This window comes from Sitophilus oryzae, unplaced genomic scaffold, assembly GCF_002938485.1.
Source record: "Sitophilus oryzae breed Bouriz unplaced genomic scaffold, Soryzae_2.0 scaffold_738_pilon_pilon, whole genome shotgun sequence".
Lineage (NCBI taxonomy): Eukaryota > Metazoa > Arthropoda > Insecta > Coleoptera > Curculionidae > Sitophilus > Sitophilus oryzae.
Genome location: NW_022147349.1, coordinates 81,761 through 99,170, shown reverse-complemented (window position 1 = coordinate 99,170; position 17,410 = coordinate 81,761). Strand labels below are relative to the sequence as shown.

The 17,410-nt window shown below is 35.7% G+C and overlaps 1 protein-coding gene across 1 annotated transcript in view; it reads left to right on the top strand.

The window, feature by feature from the left end:
• Window positions 1-17,410, top strand: part of LOC115888458 (protein Wnt-5b-like) — a 304,485-nt gene extending 287,075 nt beyond the window's left edge. Inside the window, exon 7 of the mRNA XM_030908203.1 lies at window positions 16,917-17,410. Coding sequence (XP_030764063.1) covers window positions 16,917-17,272 — 356 coding nt within the window. The 3' untranslated portion in view covers window positions 17,273-17,410. The remainder of the gene's footprint in view (window positions 1-16,916) is intronic.

Below are 17,410 nucleotides of genomic sequence, written 5' to 3'. Positions count from 1 at the left end.
CATTTTCCTTATCTCTGGGTCGGAAGGTAATCTGCCCAAACCCAAAGTAGGCCCTGAATCCGTTGCGGCGAAGGAGATCCATGGATCTCTCATCAACCGCAAAGGTCCAGGTTTGTCCCGGCCCTGCATCACTCTGGTGGAGGATTCTCCACTCCTGAGTTAGCAGGCTAAGATTCATTCTTCTAAGTCTGTTCAGCACAACATCCCCTCTGAGCCGTTCTCCAGGCTCATCATCGGGAATGTAGGCCGTACAGACATGAGGCTTGGGTATATCCCGCCCCCTTACTGCCCTGAGTTCCATGCCCTGCCATGGCGAAAGGTCGTTGACCATCCTTTCTAACCACGCAGCGCTGGTCTCGTCGGCACAGATTACAAGCAGCCATCCAGGCCGAATCGAGCAGCCTTGGAAGCGTACCTGTAGTCCTTCCTCTGTGCTTGCGTCCACGGCCTTCATAATGGCACGTTTCAACAACAAGAGTTGCTCGGTGGATAGGCTGTTCTCTGGGTGGTTAGGTCGGATTACTCCAACCCTTATTTCCCCAGCGGCTTCCACGTAGCTTCTTGCGCCCTCCCTACAAGGCTTCTTAGCGCTCTGTTCAGGCGTGCTTGCATCCGAGCGGATGCGCTTGCTAGCATTAGGAGCACCAGTGTGAGGTTTATTCTCCTCCGGGTTGATTTGTCTCTTCCCGGAAGAGGTACCCCCACTTATCTGTGCCCTTTGTTTCTCCGCTTGTCGCTGCAGAATCGTCTGCAGAGCGGTCTCATAGGGCATTCCGCCCTTGAGAAGTCTTGAGAGGAGCTTTCTTGTCGCCCCTGCAAACCTTTTCTTTTCCAGGGATAATTTCTCCAATTGCTTGGAGACCCCGAAAGGAGGTTCACCTTCTGCCTTCTCAGGCGAGGGGGATCTGGGCCCCTCTGTTTCCTGATCCGGCTGAGGTGAGTTGTTTGGGGTAGGAATAGTCCCACGCTCCTTAGTTTCCTCCTCCTTAGGAGAAGGATCGGGACGGTTTGATCCATCCTCGTCATTGGGTTTTTTGCTTTCTTGGTCCATATAATGATCCCACGAGTAGCAGGGGAAAGAAACGACCATCACGGCAGAGCCCCGCAATACCGTGACTAGGCATTTATGAGCTGGGAGGTCGCCCGGTATCCCAGGTTAGTCGCTAGTGGTCGGGTTTCCCCCCGACCATCCATCCCTTTGGCGCGCACTATACCGTAGGATTTGGGGAGGTTTTTATAGTGGTACCTCATCCACGCGGCTCAGACAGTAAAGTCAAAGCCCCCATATCTCTCCTAAGAGAGACTTACGGTATGACGGACGTTAAGTCCCGAAGGAGGTCCCTCCGGCATCGTTTTTATGTCTTGATGCAGTTCCCTGGCCACGACACTACAGCCAGGGACAAGACATTGAGATGCTCCTTAGACCTAGCCAGAGCGCAAGAGGGGTCCCCTCCGGTGCCCTGGCCGGGAGCTTCCCCACCAACGTCAAGGTCTCGCATCTCGTAGGGGAAGTATTATATCATTAGTCGTTTTTGATAATAAAACATAAAATGTTTGGACGAAAAATACTGCTTGTCAAAAAAATGTATATAGCCTAAACTTCAAATTTAGTGATTACCACAGTCACTGTGACATAAAAAGGAGATATGTGTCTATTTATTTCAACAATTAAATTATTCGCATGTCATATATGACATGCCAATATTATAATATTGGCCGTAGCTGTCATGAAACTGAGGGATATATTTTTTTCTTGGTTTTAACCGGTAGCTTATGACTTCAAACGTCAAGTGATATATAATGATATTTCAGGCCATGTCATATTGTGACACTTTGTTAAAAAATGAGTGTGTCATCGATCGTCATTTCCAAGCCAACTTTGCGCCGTTTTCTTTGCATCATACGGTATATGAACTATTATATATCAATAAAGAGCGAAAATACGAAATATATTTTTATAAATAAACTTTATAAAGTCTTAAGCAGGCAGTATTTATAATATACGAAATTCAAATAATTAGTTTTCTGACAGAAGGAAATAAATTGTCTGTTTGACGCTTAATTGTCATAGGACGCTAGATAAGATCAAGAAAAATATACACTAGGTACTTTAAAACTAAATCTTAAATAACTTTAGGAACATGTATAATCATAAAATAACGAATTGAAAAACCTTTTCACTAATGAGATAAAAACTGAATTATTATTTAGAAAAAATTATTTCAGCTACGGTCAATATATTATATGACATTCGATTTAACAACAATTTAATTTTTGAAATAGATAGCCACATGTCTTTACTTTATGTCACAGTCTAAGCCTGTAGTAACTCTCGTAGTAATCACTTAATTTGACGTTTAGGCTATACAATTTTTTTGACAAACAGTTTTTTTCGTTCAATTTCTTTTTCTTAAAAACGGTTAATGTCAGATATAGAGTGTTTGATATCAAAATTCATAAAATTTTACAGAGAATTTAAATATATAATAAAAATGGCATGTACCTATTTGAAATAAGGAAGTTGCTGTCAACTTCAGGTAAGTCCGAAAGTGCCGCCATATTGAAAATATTTTTAATCGATAGATCTCGCCGTGAAACAACGATATGCAAAAAATATCCGATCTAGATATTGCTTCTGATGGTTAAAATCAAGAAAAATATACGCTTTAAAACTAAATTTTAAATAACTTATAAACGATTTGAAAATTGGCGCTTATCAAGTTTTTTCTCTGGACTCTTCATTTATATCCTAATATAAATACAGTTTTTCAACTATACTTATACCGGGTGTTGCATCGTCGAGCGGGACATAGGAAATCCCATGTAAATTTTAATGGGGTCAATTATTGGCTTCCCTAATTATTTTAGAGAATAATTCTATTTAGGTTTATTGAAAAGCACTAAAACCCACATTTCAAAAGAATAACTTTAGATGTTTTTGATTAGCCCGTTTACGAGTTATCGCCGAATTCTTTTTAAATATTTCTCCTTTCTTATGGCCCTGTATTTACTTATGAGCACCAGTCAAGGTAAAAGATAACTGTCAAATGAAGTTGTCATTTCAGAAATTTATCTATTTAGTGCTTTATTATTATTATTAAAAACTCATATCTACATCGAAAATATTAGCCATGAATTACACTACCGAAGAAAAAGTATTGATGATTAAATGGTATTATCAAGGAAATAGTTATCAAAAGGTGTCGGACATGTTTGCTGCTCTGTATCCGAATAGACCGATACCTGGAAAATCTACAATCGCAAGGAATATCCAGAGATTTGAGACCAAAGGTATAGTCTGTGAAGCGAATAACTTTGAATTTGACAGTTCCCGCGGGCTTTTCTAGTGTTAATTTTATTAGGTTAGCAACTTGCGGCCCTGCTGACGCAATGCCATCTCTAATAGAACAGCCACACTTGACTATGGCTGAAATCGTACTCCATAGTCAATGTAGATAGTTTAGAATAAGTTAGTAATGTTAAGAATAATAATTTAAAAAATATGTGGTCATCTTTTTGACAAGTTTATATTAGTTTATTAATTGTAGTAAACATTATGTGGTGTGAATATTTTATAATTTTTATTTTGTGATTTTTGGATTATATTCGACACTATTTTTTCATATGACACAACACTGATGAAGGCTATAATGTTACCTGAAACGTTTTTTAAACCAAATAAAAATAATGAAAAACCAACTGAAAACTTAATCAGCGTTTTTCCGAACCTAAATCCCAAGAAAATCAAAAATTTTTAGAATAATTTTACATATAAAATGACAGCGATCTTTATTTCATAGCCATCGCTGACGCCTTTTTTTCTATGATATTGTATTATTTGCAAATATAATTTTCGAACATTGATACTTGCAAAATATACATATAATTTTTGTGAATGCAAATAATAATACATCACTATTAGTAGATATTGAATGTTTTTTGTTAAATTAGATCGATTTTCAAACCCCAAAATTTAAAATATATTTTACATTTTATCCATTATCTGATGTACCTATTCATTATTTGTATATTGTAAAACAATTGCTGCATTTGTGTGGTTCATAGTTTATTTGCCAAAGTATTTATTACTATAAATAGGTATATGTACTGTATTTATTAACTGTATATTATGTATATTTCATGTAAATTATATCATTTTTAAAATACAATGTTTATGAATGAACATGTATCAATAACAATGTATCATCAATACATGTTTTTCATGTATTCTACAATATATTTATGAATCCGTAGTATCTAACCAGCGTGACGTCATCAGTCTCGCTCCGAGGCTGTTCTATTAGAGACGGCATTGGTCTGATATTTAGAAATGTCAAAAGCTGATGACATTTTACTTTTGGCAATTATTTTTTTGTGTTGATTTTTGCAAGAAGAGGAAGAACTGTCACTTGTTTTATTATTTTCCTTTTCTATTTCACGAAAGTAAAAAGAGTTACCTATCTGATTCGTTCAGGCACTCAGTTTAAAGAATATCAGTAACTTTTTTGATAGAGGGATTTTATATTTGCCATGTTGGTAAAAAATAACGGTCAAAATTCAAAGTTATTCATTTTATAGACTATACCTTAATAAATAACTGTAGATGTGAAGCATGGCAGAAACAAAGAGAAGATGCAAGAAATGATACCGACTTGGAAGTTTTATTGTGCGTGGAAGAGAACGATGGAAAGATCAGCACAAGGAAACTTGAGGATGAAATAGGAATAGATCACACTACAGCATTTTGAATTTAGAAACGACATAAATAGTATTCCTTCAAATATGAAAAGCACCAAGATCTACGAGATGGGGACGAAATACGGCGGCAGGCGTTTTGTTTTGATATGATGGAAAGAGCAAACACGGATAGGGAATTTTAAAAAAACATATGTTTCACTGACGAATGCACGTTTACCTTAAATAATGAACCCAATGTTCAAAATTATCGATATTGGAACAAAGAAAACCAACACAGGTTTGTCGAAACAAGGACGCAATATCCACAGAAAGTAAATGTTTGGGCAGGGATATTCGGACACAATATTATCGGGCCATTATTTCTTGCGCGAAATTTAAATGCAGAATATTATTTGGAAGTACTCGAAAATCATATTTTACCTGCTTTACATGATGCCGCTAGGGAAAATCAGGCAGTTTGGTACCAAATGGATGGCTGCCCGGCACATAGTACCCTGGCTGTTCGGGAATATTTAGACAATAGTTTTAACGGAAACGTTATTGGCCTAAATCATATAGTAAATTGGCCAGCAAGGTCTCCTGATATTTCGCCAAATGATTTCTTTCTCTGGGGCCATTTAAAAAACAGGATATACAAGGATAAAAAATACCCAAATCTAGACGAGTTAAAAAATGCTATTTCTGCCGAATGCAATAGAATTTCAGTTTACCAACTAGCGAATGTAAGAAGAGAATTTTATGATCGCCTGGGTTATTGTCTAGCAGTCGATGGAGGAATATTTGAACATCTTAAATCCTAAAGTTCTAACAATTTAATAGTATCTAAATTAATAAGTTATTGAATATTGTAATAATATCATATGATCGAAAAAAAAACGGCATCCAGTTGGCTGGGAAATGAACATCAATGACATTTCCCATATAAATTTACATATAAAATGACAGCGATCTTCATTCCATAGCCATCGCTGACGCCGTTTTTTCTCGATCATACGGTACTATAATTAACCTTGTAATTGATCACTTTATTTTACTTTAATTCATATGAATTTGTATTAATAAATACATCTTTAAGATTTCCGATGTAGGAATGAGTTTTCAATAATAATAAAGCACTAAATAGGTAAATTTCTGAAATGACAACTTCATTTGACAGTTATCTTTTACCTTGACTGGTGCTCATAAGTAAATACAGGGCCATAAGAAAGGAGAAATATTTAAAAAGAAATCGGCGATAACTCGTAAACGGGCTAATCAAAAATATCAAAAGTTATTCTTTTGAATGTGGGTTTTAGTGCTCCTCAATAAACCTAAATAGAATTATTCTCTAAAATAATTAGGGAAGCCAATAATTGTCCCCATTAAAATTTACATGGTATTTCCTATGTCCCGTCCGACGATGCAACACCCGGTATAGTATGTACATGGATAATCAAAAAGTAACGAACGGAACAATATTTTCACTAGTCAAATAAGAAAGCGTGTTTCCAGTTGAAAAAACGATTTATAAACATTTTTTGTAATGGCTCAATTGGATGATATACAGGGTGGTCCGAACTGTATTCCGGAAACTTCGACAGCTTATTCTGCAGATAAAATTAAGTAAAAAAGTTCGTATAAATGTATGTCGTAAAATACTTAGTTTCGGAGAAACAGGATGTAGAAGTTTCGTTTTTATTTTGATTTTTTCTTAATAAGTCATAAGTAACGTCAATATTTGAATGAAAATTGGTGTCTGGGAGTTTTGTGACACGAAAAATTTGATTTTGATGAAAAAATAATTCCTGTTTGTAGGGGGCGCCACCTACATGTGTTTTGAAGAGTAATAACTTATCGTCCGTACCTGTATGAAACAACTGACTAAAAAAATATATATTTCCATGACTTTTTACATAAAAAATGTCTCTTGGTAAAAATCGCTACGAGCAACCGTTGTCAAAATATTTAAAATGGAAATAGTTAATATAATACATGTCATTATTGACAAAAAATAAGCACACGTTGAATAGAGTTACTTGACTGAAATAATAAATTTTTATTTTTTTAAATTAATCATAAATTTTTCTGCGAAAAAATTATGATTAAACAGTTTCTGTTGAACTTTTGGCACAAAAAGATTTCAAATTTAAGATTTCAGTCTAATAACTATTTAGTCAACATGTTTAATTTGTCAATGATGACAGGTATCTATTGATAATTTCAATTTCAAATATCTCGAGAACCATTACTCGTAGTGATTTTTACCAGAGACTTTTTTATGTAAAAAAAGTTGTAAATGTATATTTCTTTACTCAGTAGTTTTATACAGGTATGGACGAAAAGGTATTACTCTTCAAACCAGTTAAAAAATATGTAGGTGGCGTCCTCTTCAAGTAGGAGTCATATTGACATCAAAATCAAATTTCTCATGCGAAAAAACTCTCAGACACCAATTTTCACCCAAATAATGTCGTTACTTCATAAATTATTTTGAAAAAATCGAAATGAAAATGAAACTTCTACACCCTGTATCTCCGAAACTAAGCATTTTAGGGCATACATTTATACGAACATTTTTACTTACTATTTTTATCTATCTAAGTTTCCGGAATACAGTTCGGACCACCCTGTATAGCTACGGCCAATATTATATGAGATTCGAACAATTGCGATTTAAAACTTAAGCTCTTCTGTTCCCATTGGAGTATAACAAAGATAAGTTCTACTTATATCTCTTCTAACTCTGTCACTATCAGAAAGGCAATCAAACTCTCAATGCTCCACGTTCTCAGTCCAGTCATGGACCACCTCTGGAGCATTACAAAAGGCAGTTGGACTTTCAAGTGCTAACATTTGTTCCGAAAGTCGCATTTATAATTTTCTATACGAATCGTAATGGGGGCTGTTTACACACAATACGTACCTCCTATCACGTGATTTATTAGGTCCGTCGATGGTACGTGTGTTATTAGTTCGGCCCACGTTGTATGTTTGATGCGGGGGCGTCAAAGGGACAGCCACATAAAAATACAACTTCTATGTTGGTGTTTTAAACTGTAATAATGTTTTTCTTTTGGAAGTTTTATAAACGCTGTCTAGTCTCGTGCTAGCGTAAATTTATTGTTAAGTCTTATTGACATGCAGAACAACATCACGATAGCAGAAGTTTGGCTGTTTCCTCGGCTGTTTCTTTGAATAAAACGATTAAGGAAGAAGCATACCAAAAATCTTAGGTGAAGCGCGATGGGAGCCTAATATGGCCGACTTAAATTCTGGTTTATTAGTGTCGTTCTAATTTTATTCAAAACGTGTAAAAATATAATGTAGGATAGAATTAATAATTTGTTGTTTTATTTTAAGTTGTCAATGAATGTTAGTACTTATTAAAATTGTTATAAAAATAATATTTCTAATTAAAATAGATAAGTTATAATAATTATTGAATAAGATAAATAGATATCAGATACGCTACTGAAGCACGTAAGTCTATATTAATTATTTTTGATAAGTAGTAAATAAGAGCAAAAATGCAGAAAAAAATATACCTATTATTATTTAATTCTAAGTGAATTTCATAAATGACCGGGTTACTTCACGTAAAGTATACTATACCGGGTGCGTCTGAAAAGTGGCTCATCCCTATAACTTTTTTATTTTTGTCAAATAAAAAAACGGGATTTGGTATATGTTACATAAATTAGGATTATTTGACGTATTCATTTGTTTTCGGTCACTTCCTGTTTCAAATGAAACTCGAAGGAAATAACTACAACTTTTGATGTTTAAACTTTAAACGGCACCCTCGGTATATTTCTACTTCATTCGATAGAAAATGATACTCTGTTGTTATACAGGGTGTCCCAGGCTGAGCGTGCATTAGAAGTTTCTGGAGAACCACAATATCTAGATCGGAGATTTTTTGCACATCATTGCCTTACAACGAGATCTATCGACTAAAAATATTTTCAACATGGCGGCATTTCCGGAAATACCGGAAGTTGACAGCAACTTTCTTATTTTAAATGGGTGCCCCTATTTTTTATTACATAGTTAAATTCTCTGTAAAATTCTATGAATATTGATGTAAAACACTATATACCTAACATAAATCGTTTTTGAGAAAAAAATATTTAAAATTTTTGGACGAAAATAACTACCTGTCAAAAAAATGTGTATAGCCTAAAAGTCAAATTTAGTGATTACCACAGCCACTCTAGACATAAACTTTCTATTTCAATCATTAAATTGTTCAAATGTCATATAATAATGGCGGTAGCTGTCATGGAGTTGAGCGATTAAAAAATTATCATAAATTATTTTTTTCAAATGGAAACCCACTTTTTTATTTTACTAATGAAAAGGTTTTACATTTCGTTACTTTTTAGCTATACATGTTCCTATACCTAAAATAAATCGTTGTTAAGTTATTTCAAATTTAATTTGAAAACGTATATTTTCCTTCAGTTTATCTAGCTTCTTTTGACATTAAGTGTCACACGGTCAAACAATTTCATTCCATCTGTCAGAAAACAAATTATTTGTATTTCCTATATTATAAATACTGCCCGCCCTTATGAGTTTAAAAAGTGTATTTATAAAAATATATCTCGTATTTTCGCTTTTTAGTGATATCTAATAGTTGATATTATTAATAATATTCCGATGAAATGATCATGAAATGATGCCGCTTTTTGAACAAAGCGTCACAATATGACATGGTCAGATCATTTGTTTTACATCACTTGACGTTATCATAGGCTACTGGTTAAATAACTTAAAAACGATTTATTTTTGGTATAGGAACATGTATAGTCAAAAAGTAAAGAATTTAAAAGCTTTTTCACAGTGAAATAATAAAAGTGGGTTTCCATATGAAAAATTGATTTATGATAATTTTTTAATAGCTCAATTTTATGACAGCTGCGGCATTATATGCCTATACCTTCGAAGAATTTCATTTTTGAAACAGATAGCCACATGTTTTCTTTTTATGGCACAATGGCTGTGGTAATCGCTAGATTTGACGTTTAGGCTATACACATATTTTTGACAGTCAGTTTCTTTCGTTCAAAAATTTTAAACATTTTTTTTTCTCAAAAACGGTCAATGCTAGATATAGAGATAGAGAAAATATCAAAATTCATAAAATTTTGCAAAGAATTTAAGTATGTAATAAAAAATGGGGACACCCATTTAAAATAAGAAAGTTGCTGTCAACTTCCGGTATTTCCAGAAGTGACACCATATTGAAAATATTTTTAATCGATAGATCTCGTTGTGAAACTATAATGTGCAAAAAATCTCCCAGCTAGATATTGTAGTTCTCTAAAAACTTCTAATGCACGCTCAGCCTGGGACACCCTGTATATAACTGAAAAGACACTCTGTTGTGTGACACTCTGAAAATGACACTCTGTAAAAGTTGACATATGATATATCATTCTGACATATCATATGTCAACTTTTGACGTTTTTGCATATAGTTTATTTGAAATTGTAACATGCGGTTCATAACAACAATTTGACTCGAAATACCAAGTATGTGGTACCAAATTATTTGTAAAAAAATGCTTTCTCCAAATATGCTAATGAAATTGTTCCATTTGAAAAAAATTAGATATGATTAAAAATACGATTTGGGCATCTTTTAACCGGCCAGGACAAGACACGAAAATGTAGACAATCAAATCTATGTATGAAATATATTTTTCCATGGCTCCTTGATTAAAAATTACTGTTTTTAACATGGTCATAGAACTCTATAATGATATTTAAAATACGATATTTTTTAAGCGGAAATGTCAAAAGTTAACATATGATATGTCATTCTACTCAGAGTGTCATTTTCTATCGAATAAAGTAGAAATATAGGGTGCTATTAAAAAATAGAGGGTGCCATTTAAAAATCAAAAGTCGTAGTCATTTCCGGTGAAACAGGAAATGACCAAAAACAATTGAATACGTCAATCAATCCTAATTTATGTCATATACTAAATTACCAAATTTCGTTTTTTTATCTGAAAAAAATAAACAAGTTATAGGAGTGAGCCATTTTCGAGATGCACCCGGTATAGTATCCTATTAACAGTGAAAAGTTATTCCATTATTTCCGTCGATTTTTGATAGAGTTCTACCGCATGCTGCACAACCAATTATTTTGGTCTTTTTCGGTAAATCGCAATAGTACCACTGTTAATTAAGTTCTGACACAAAATTTTCTTTTAAATTTACTACCTCTGAAAAAAACCAGTTGTAGAATAAATGATAAATAACATAAAAAATGCTCAGTAAAGACAAACAAATCCACTAAATTTCAAATCAGATTCAAATGTTTTAACTGAAACGTCAAACAGAAATGTCAAAGATAGGGACCAATGATGTCGATTCTGTCTACCATGACCATGCATCAGATATCGCTGACGCCGTTTTTTTTTTCGATCATATTGTATATGGTATTACCCTTGTTACTTAATCTGATATATTACTCCTAATTTAGTCAATATTCTCTGGCTACAACGATTTAGTTTGCTTTAATGTCTGATATTCTTAGACATAAGATGCAAAGTTTATTTATAAGTGTTTCAAGAAACGACATGGTTTTGTTATTCTTCGATGAGTAGATGTAGTTCAAGCGGATATTGCTTAAGAACATATCTACTCGTCGAACGATATTATTTTTTGTAAAACTGTTATAAATTGCTTAAGAACATATCTACATCTGTGCGATACCCTGCAGGCTTACCTATAGGTAAACCTTCCATTTGAAAAAAAATTGAGATATGATTAAAAATACGATCTGGGCATCTTTTAACCGGCCAGGACAAGACAGGAACAATATTAGACAATCAAATATATTTTTCTAAGGCTCCTTTATTAAAAATTACTGTTTTTAACACAGCCAATGGCACTGTAGATTGAAGTTTAAAATACGATTTTTTTTAAGGGAAAATGTCTAAAGTTGACATATGATATGTCATTCTACTCAGCAGAGTGTCATTTTCTATCGAATGAAGTAGAAATATATACCGAGGGTGCTGTTTAAAAACCAACAGCCGTAGTCATTTCCGGCGTAACAGGAAATGACCAAAAACAATTAAATACGTCAATTTATAATACTATCAATACGCCTAATTTATATATACTAACATACCAAATTTCGTTTTTTTATCTGAAAAAATAACAAAGTTATAGGGATGAGCCACTTTCGAGATGCATATAGGTAAGTCTCTTGCCATTAAAAAGTTTAAGTGTAGGTCTTTTGAGGTTTTACTTAAATCGCCAGAAAATGAAATACAAGTTAATAAACAAAAGACACGATCAGAACGTTAAGAAAAATTTACAACTTTTTTAATGGCACATCCTGTGTATTTTAAGTTTTTTTTGTAATATACGAAAAGCGGGCACCTTAAAATTTTGATATATTTTAAAGTTTAATATATTTTGTTATATTGGGCCGATTTTGATAATACTTTAAGCAATTTATAGCTGAATTATTTGACTTTATAATAATGTTACGGATTCCGTGGGTCCACTATTTAAACTCACGATAAAATACTTAACGAATTTATTTGTCTCACTCTGTACACACAACTTATACTATTTACAACACAATTTATGCAACTACTATTACTCTAACGGTATTTCGCGGTATTATCAAACTTCAGATCTTCAGACTGGTCCAACTGTCAAAGCGTGGGCCTTATATACCCCCTGGCGATGGTTTCTGGAAATTTCTAAAGAATTCTGTAATTCTCTTTTACTTTCTGGCGAATTCGCCAGGTTCCTCAATGCACGTTGCGGTTATGTAGCAATAATGCAGTTATGCAACCAGTAATACACCTTGACATTGCCCCCTTCTCAAATTTGATCGTCCCAATCAATGTTTCCTGTCTGGTATCTCTTCAATCGATCCAGATGAACTACTTTCATCTTACTTCTAGGGCTGCGCTGAATCCGGTACACAACATCATTTATCCTCTTGATGACTGTATAAGGACCTTCCCATGCTGGAGTTAACTTTGGGGACCTTCCTTTCTTGCGCTGTGGGTATACCCTATCATCCTGTTGAAATCCCGTAGAATTAGCTCTGAGGTCGCAACGAGCTTTCATCCGGTCACTGGCTAGCGCAATCTTACTTCTAACGTGCTTATGAACGTCCAGTAATCTTCCCTTCCTAACGATTCTTTCGAACGACAGTCCAACGTTATCTTGTTCCATTTTTCCTCCAGATCGAGTACTTGGTCCTTGTCTAGCTGCGCAAATCTCACAACGTTGACACCATTTCTTAACATCTTCACAATAATCCACCCAGTAAAAACGGTCTCTCAGCTTGCTCAAGGTCTTGTTTACCCCAAGGTGGGCTCCAGTTTTACCACCATGAATTTCTTCCAATACCTGGGTGACTTTCTTCCTTGGTACCAGTAACTGAGTTGTTACTGTCCTGCCATCCGCCCTTTCCCACGTGCGCTTTAACAATCCATTCTCAATCACCAGTGAATTCCACTGAGCCCAGAGAGCTTTAAAAACGAGCCCTCTGTCTGCTATATCCTGCCACGGTGGTCTCTCGCCGTTACCTTCCTTGAGCCGTAGTATTGCTCCGATGTCTGGATCTTCCATTTGGTCTTTCCTCAATTGTGTCGTCGTCCATGGTTCGTCAGTTCTCAGTTTAAAATTCCTTACTCTGATAGTGCTTTCACGATGTTTCATTTTCTTGCCCAAGGTAGCTCGTCGTCGGTCTGGTTCGTTGTCGATAATTTGTACCCGTCCTACACGGCACTCAGAGGTTTTCTCCATTTTCCCGAACACAGTCTTCTTGGCATCACCAGGTATCATCACAATTTCCGCTGGTCTTGCTTCCATATTTCCTGGTCTCTTCTCTTTAGATAGAGAAAATTCCTCATTTCCGATTTTCAGGATGTTTCTATGGTGATCGAACGAAAAACCATGTTGACTGATCACATCCATACCCATGATAAAATCATCTTCAATGTCTGCCATTAAAACGCTATGCCGAAACTTCAAATCCCTAACTCCAGTTCCATGAAAGCCTCCCCCCGTACAACGGCCATTTCCCCCGTAACTGTACGTAAATACACTCTTTTTCTAAGAGGCATCATCTTCAATCCTTGCACTGAGTTAGTCCGCACCAACGATACCATAGCGCCTGTATCCACAGTCATTCGAATTCTTCTACCATTGACCTTCCCGTTGATCACCAAACTGTCAGCGGTTTTTTCTAGACTCCTAATGGAAAACATCCTAGGGTCTCTGTTTTCTTCAGCCAATACTCGCCCGTTGATATTAATTTCCTGGTGACTATGTTCTCTGAAGGGTAAACGGAATCGCATTTCAACGCGGCAATCCCGTTTGATGTGGCCATTCCTGCCACATCTATAGCAACTTATGTCCTGGGATCTTCCGATGTGCAAATGTTCTCTTAATGATGAACGGAATGTCATTGGGATGCGACAATCCCGTTGGATATGGCCATTCCTGCCACATCTATAGCACCTAATATCCTGGGATCTTCTCTGGTTCTCTGTCTGGGTGTTGTTGACTCTCTTGTTCTCACTCTCTTGTTGACTCTCTTGTTCTCTCTAGGTAACTCACATAGTTTATTAAACATCTCCTCCAAACGTATGTGAGAACTCTTTGGCTGTTCCTCAACCGTTACAGATCTTATCTTCGGTCAAGGGATGGCGCTAAAAACAGCTTCGATTTCCAGCGCCCTCTGCAATTCGATGTCCTTCAGCCCGCTGATAAAGCACTGAGCAGCGAGTTCCTCCCTAAACCCTTCCGGTGCTTCTGGATATGCTAGGTGTACCAGCCGACGTAAGTCTGCTTCAAATTCCTGCAGACTCTCTCCGGACCTCTGCAGACGTGTCTTGATCTGGGCCTGGTAAAGTTGGCGTCGATGTTGGTCGCCATATCTTCGGTCCAGTGCAGCAACCAATGTTTCGTACTCCTGCTGTTGGGCTGCAGGAATAGTTTGCAGCAGTTCCAGGGCAGGGCTGTCACGCAGCGCGATGACAAGTGCCGCTGCTTTCTCCTGGTCAGTCCATCCGTTGGCAGCGGCGGCTGCTTCAAACTGGCGGTGGCACATAGTCCAGGTGGTTTGTCCATCATAGGTTGGGGCCTTAAGGTTCGCAGTTCCTTGAACGCCAGGTGTTCTTACTTGTGCCTTGGTCTTCTGTAGGTCCATCTCTAATTTTTCCATTTTCTGCTGAAGGCGCTCCTCCAGATCTTCTACGGCTTCTTGAAGGTGGTTCTGCTGTCTTCGTTCCGAATTTTCGAGACTTTTCTGCATGCGGTCTTGATCTTCAAATATGTCCTTCTGGCGACGTACTTCTAAATCTTCAACAATTTTCTCCAACCGTTCTTGTCTAATTTCTTGATTTTCTAGAATTTTCTGAAGTCCTGTTCTTCTTGTTTGTCGTGCTGTCGTTGAACTTTGAAATCTTCGAAAATTTTCTCAAGCCGGTCCTGTTCCTCTTGTTTGTCATGCTGTCGTTGAGCTTTCAAATCTTCAAGAATTTTCTCAAGCGGTCCTGTTCTTCTTGTTTTTCTTGTTGTCGTTGAATTTTCAAATCTTCAAAAATTTTCTCAAGCTGATCCTGTTCTTCTTGACGGCGTAATTTTTCTTCGTCTTTTTCTTCTGCTTTCTCTCTTCTCATATTCTCCATAAAATCGCCCAATAATTTGCTTACTTCCTCCATTTTCTTCGCTTGCTCCCTTGTACCAACCATAAAAATACTCTGATTCGGTCTAAAAATCTTCCAATCCACTTAATTTCTTCTTAAAATCCTCTTGAATCGCACTTCCGACATCAATTGTTACGGATTCCGTGGGTCCACTATTTAAACTCACGATAAAATACTTAACGAATTTATTTGTCTCACTCTGTACACACAACTTATACTACTTACAACACAATTTATGCAACTACTATTACTCTAACGGTATTTTGGGGTATTATCAAACTTCAGATTTCAGACTATCTTCAGACTGGTCCAACTGTCAAAGCGCGGGCCTTATATACCCCCTGGCGATGGTTTCTGGAATTTTCTAAAGAATTCGGGGTGCGTTTCCTCAATGCACGTTGCGGTTATGTAGCAATAATGCAGTTATGCGACCAGTAATACACCTTGACAATAATATCTCTTTCTAAATTAAAAATGAAAGTTGCCATCTGTCAATTATACGAGGGGAATCAAAATGCTGATATTTTGATGAAAGGCTACAACACCCTGTGGAGTACGTTAACAAAGCAAGTAATTTAAAAAATCACTCAGGTGGATCTTTTCTCAATAGTTTATTTTTTTATTCATCTCAATAGCCTTATTTTTTTTGGAGATATTTGCTTTTGAAGAAGACACTAACATTTTTTCATATTTTTACATTAAAACAATGCCCTTGCCCTTTTTGTCCTAGACGACAAACCTCTAAAATAGTGTTTATGATTTATGTAATGTCACTCTCATTGAAAAATCATATTATATCTATTATTGTCTTTTAGGCGGTTACTCTTGCAGATATAGTTTTAAGTCCAAAAGTTAAATTAATTTAAAACCATCTCTACTAGAGTAACCGTCAATAAACAATAATAATATGACTTTTCAATGATAGTGACATTACAAAAACAATAAACAGTATTTTATAAGTGTGGTGACAAAGGGTGATGAGGATCCTAAATCGCTACTGTCTTATTTAAAAGCGAATATCTCCAATAAAAATAAAGCTGTTCTGATGAATCAAAAAACAAACTCTCGAGAAAATACGTACCTGGATGATAAAATGATTTTTAAAATTCTTGCTTTATTAATATATTCCACAGGGTGTTTCAAACTTTCACCAAAATATCAACATTTTGTTTTCCCCTTTTTAAGAATTAAAATATATATCACACTTATAGTACCGTTTACCTTCAAAATTTGATTTGAATCGCTAAAAGCACTTATAGTAAAGAGAAATTATAGTAAATCGAAAAAAGATGAAGACTTTAACCTCCTGTAGAACCTTTGTTCCTGTAGAAGACTTTAACCTCCTGAAACAAAGCAAAACTGGACCTATGTTAATATGAAAAATAAATCTTATTTTTATGAGAGGAATCTCCTCACGAGAGATGGTACATGTTTTTTGATACACCCTGTATAATGACATTCTTTGGTATGATTGATTATATTACAACTAATCATTAGGAAATATCCATACCCAAATTCATTAATATATTTTTGTTCCAGGGGACTATCTTCGGGACAAATACGACGGCGCTACAGAAGTTCGTGTCAACCGTAGAGGACGCCTCCAACTTCGAGATCCTCAAGTTACCATTCCCACGGCCTACGACTTGGTTTATTTGGAGGACTCTCCCGATTACTGCGAACGAAACGATATCACGGGGTCATTGGGCACCCAAGGGCGTCCTTGTAATAGGACAAGTCCAGATATAGACGGTTGTAACATCCTGTGCTGCGGCAGAGGTTACAACACGATCAAATCGATAGTGAAAGAGAGATGTCAATGTAAATTTAAATGGTGTTGTGAGGTAGAGTGTAAGACGTGCGTCATATCCCTGGATACGCATACTTGCAAATGAAAGTATAGTGAAATCGGACTATATGATATTCGTACAGTATTATTTATGATTGAAGAGACTGAAGTGGCAAATAAAAGACAGTAAAATTGATTCAACTTTAATTTATTTAATATTTTGTAGTTTTATATAAATATTTAT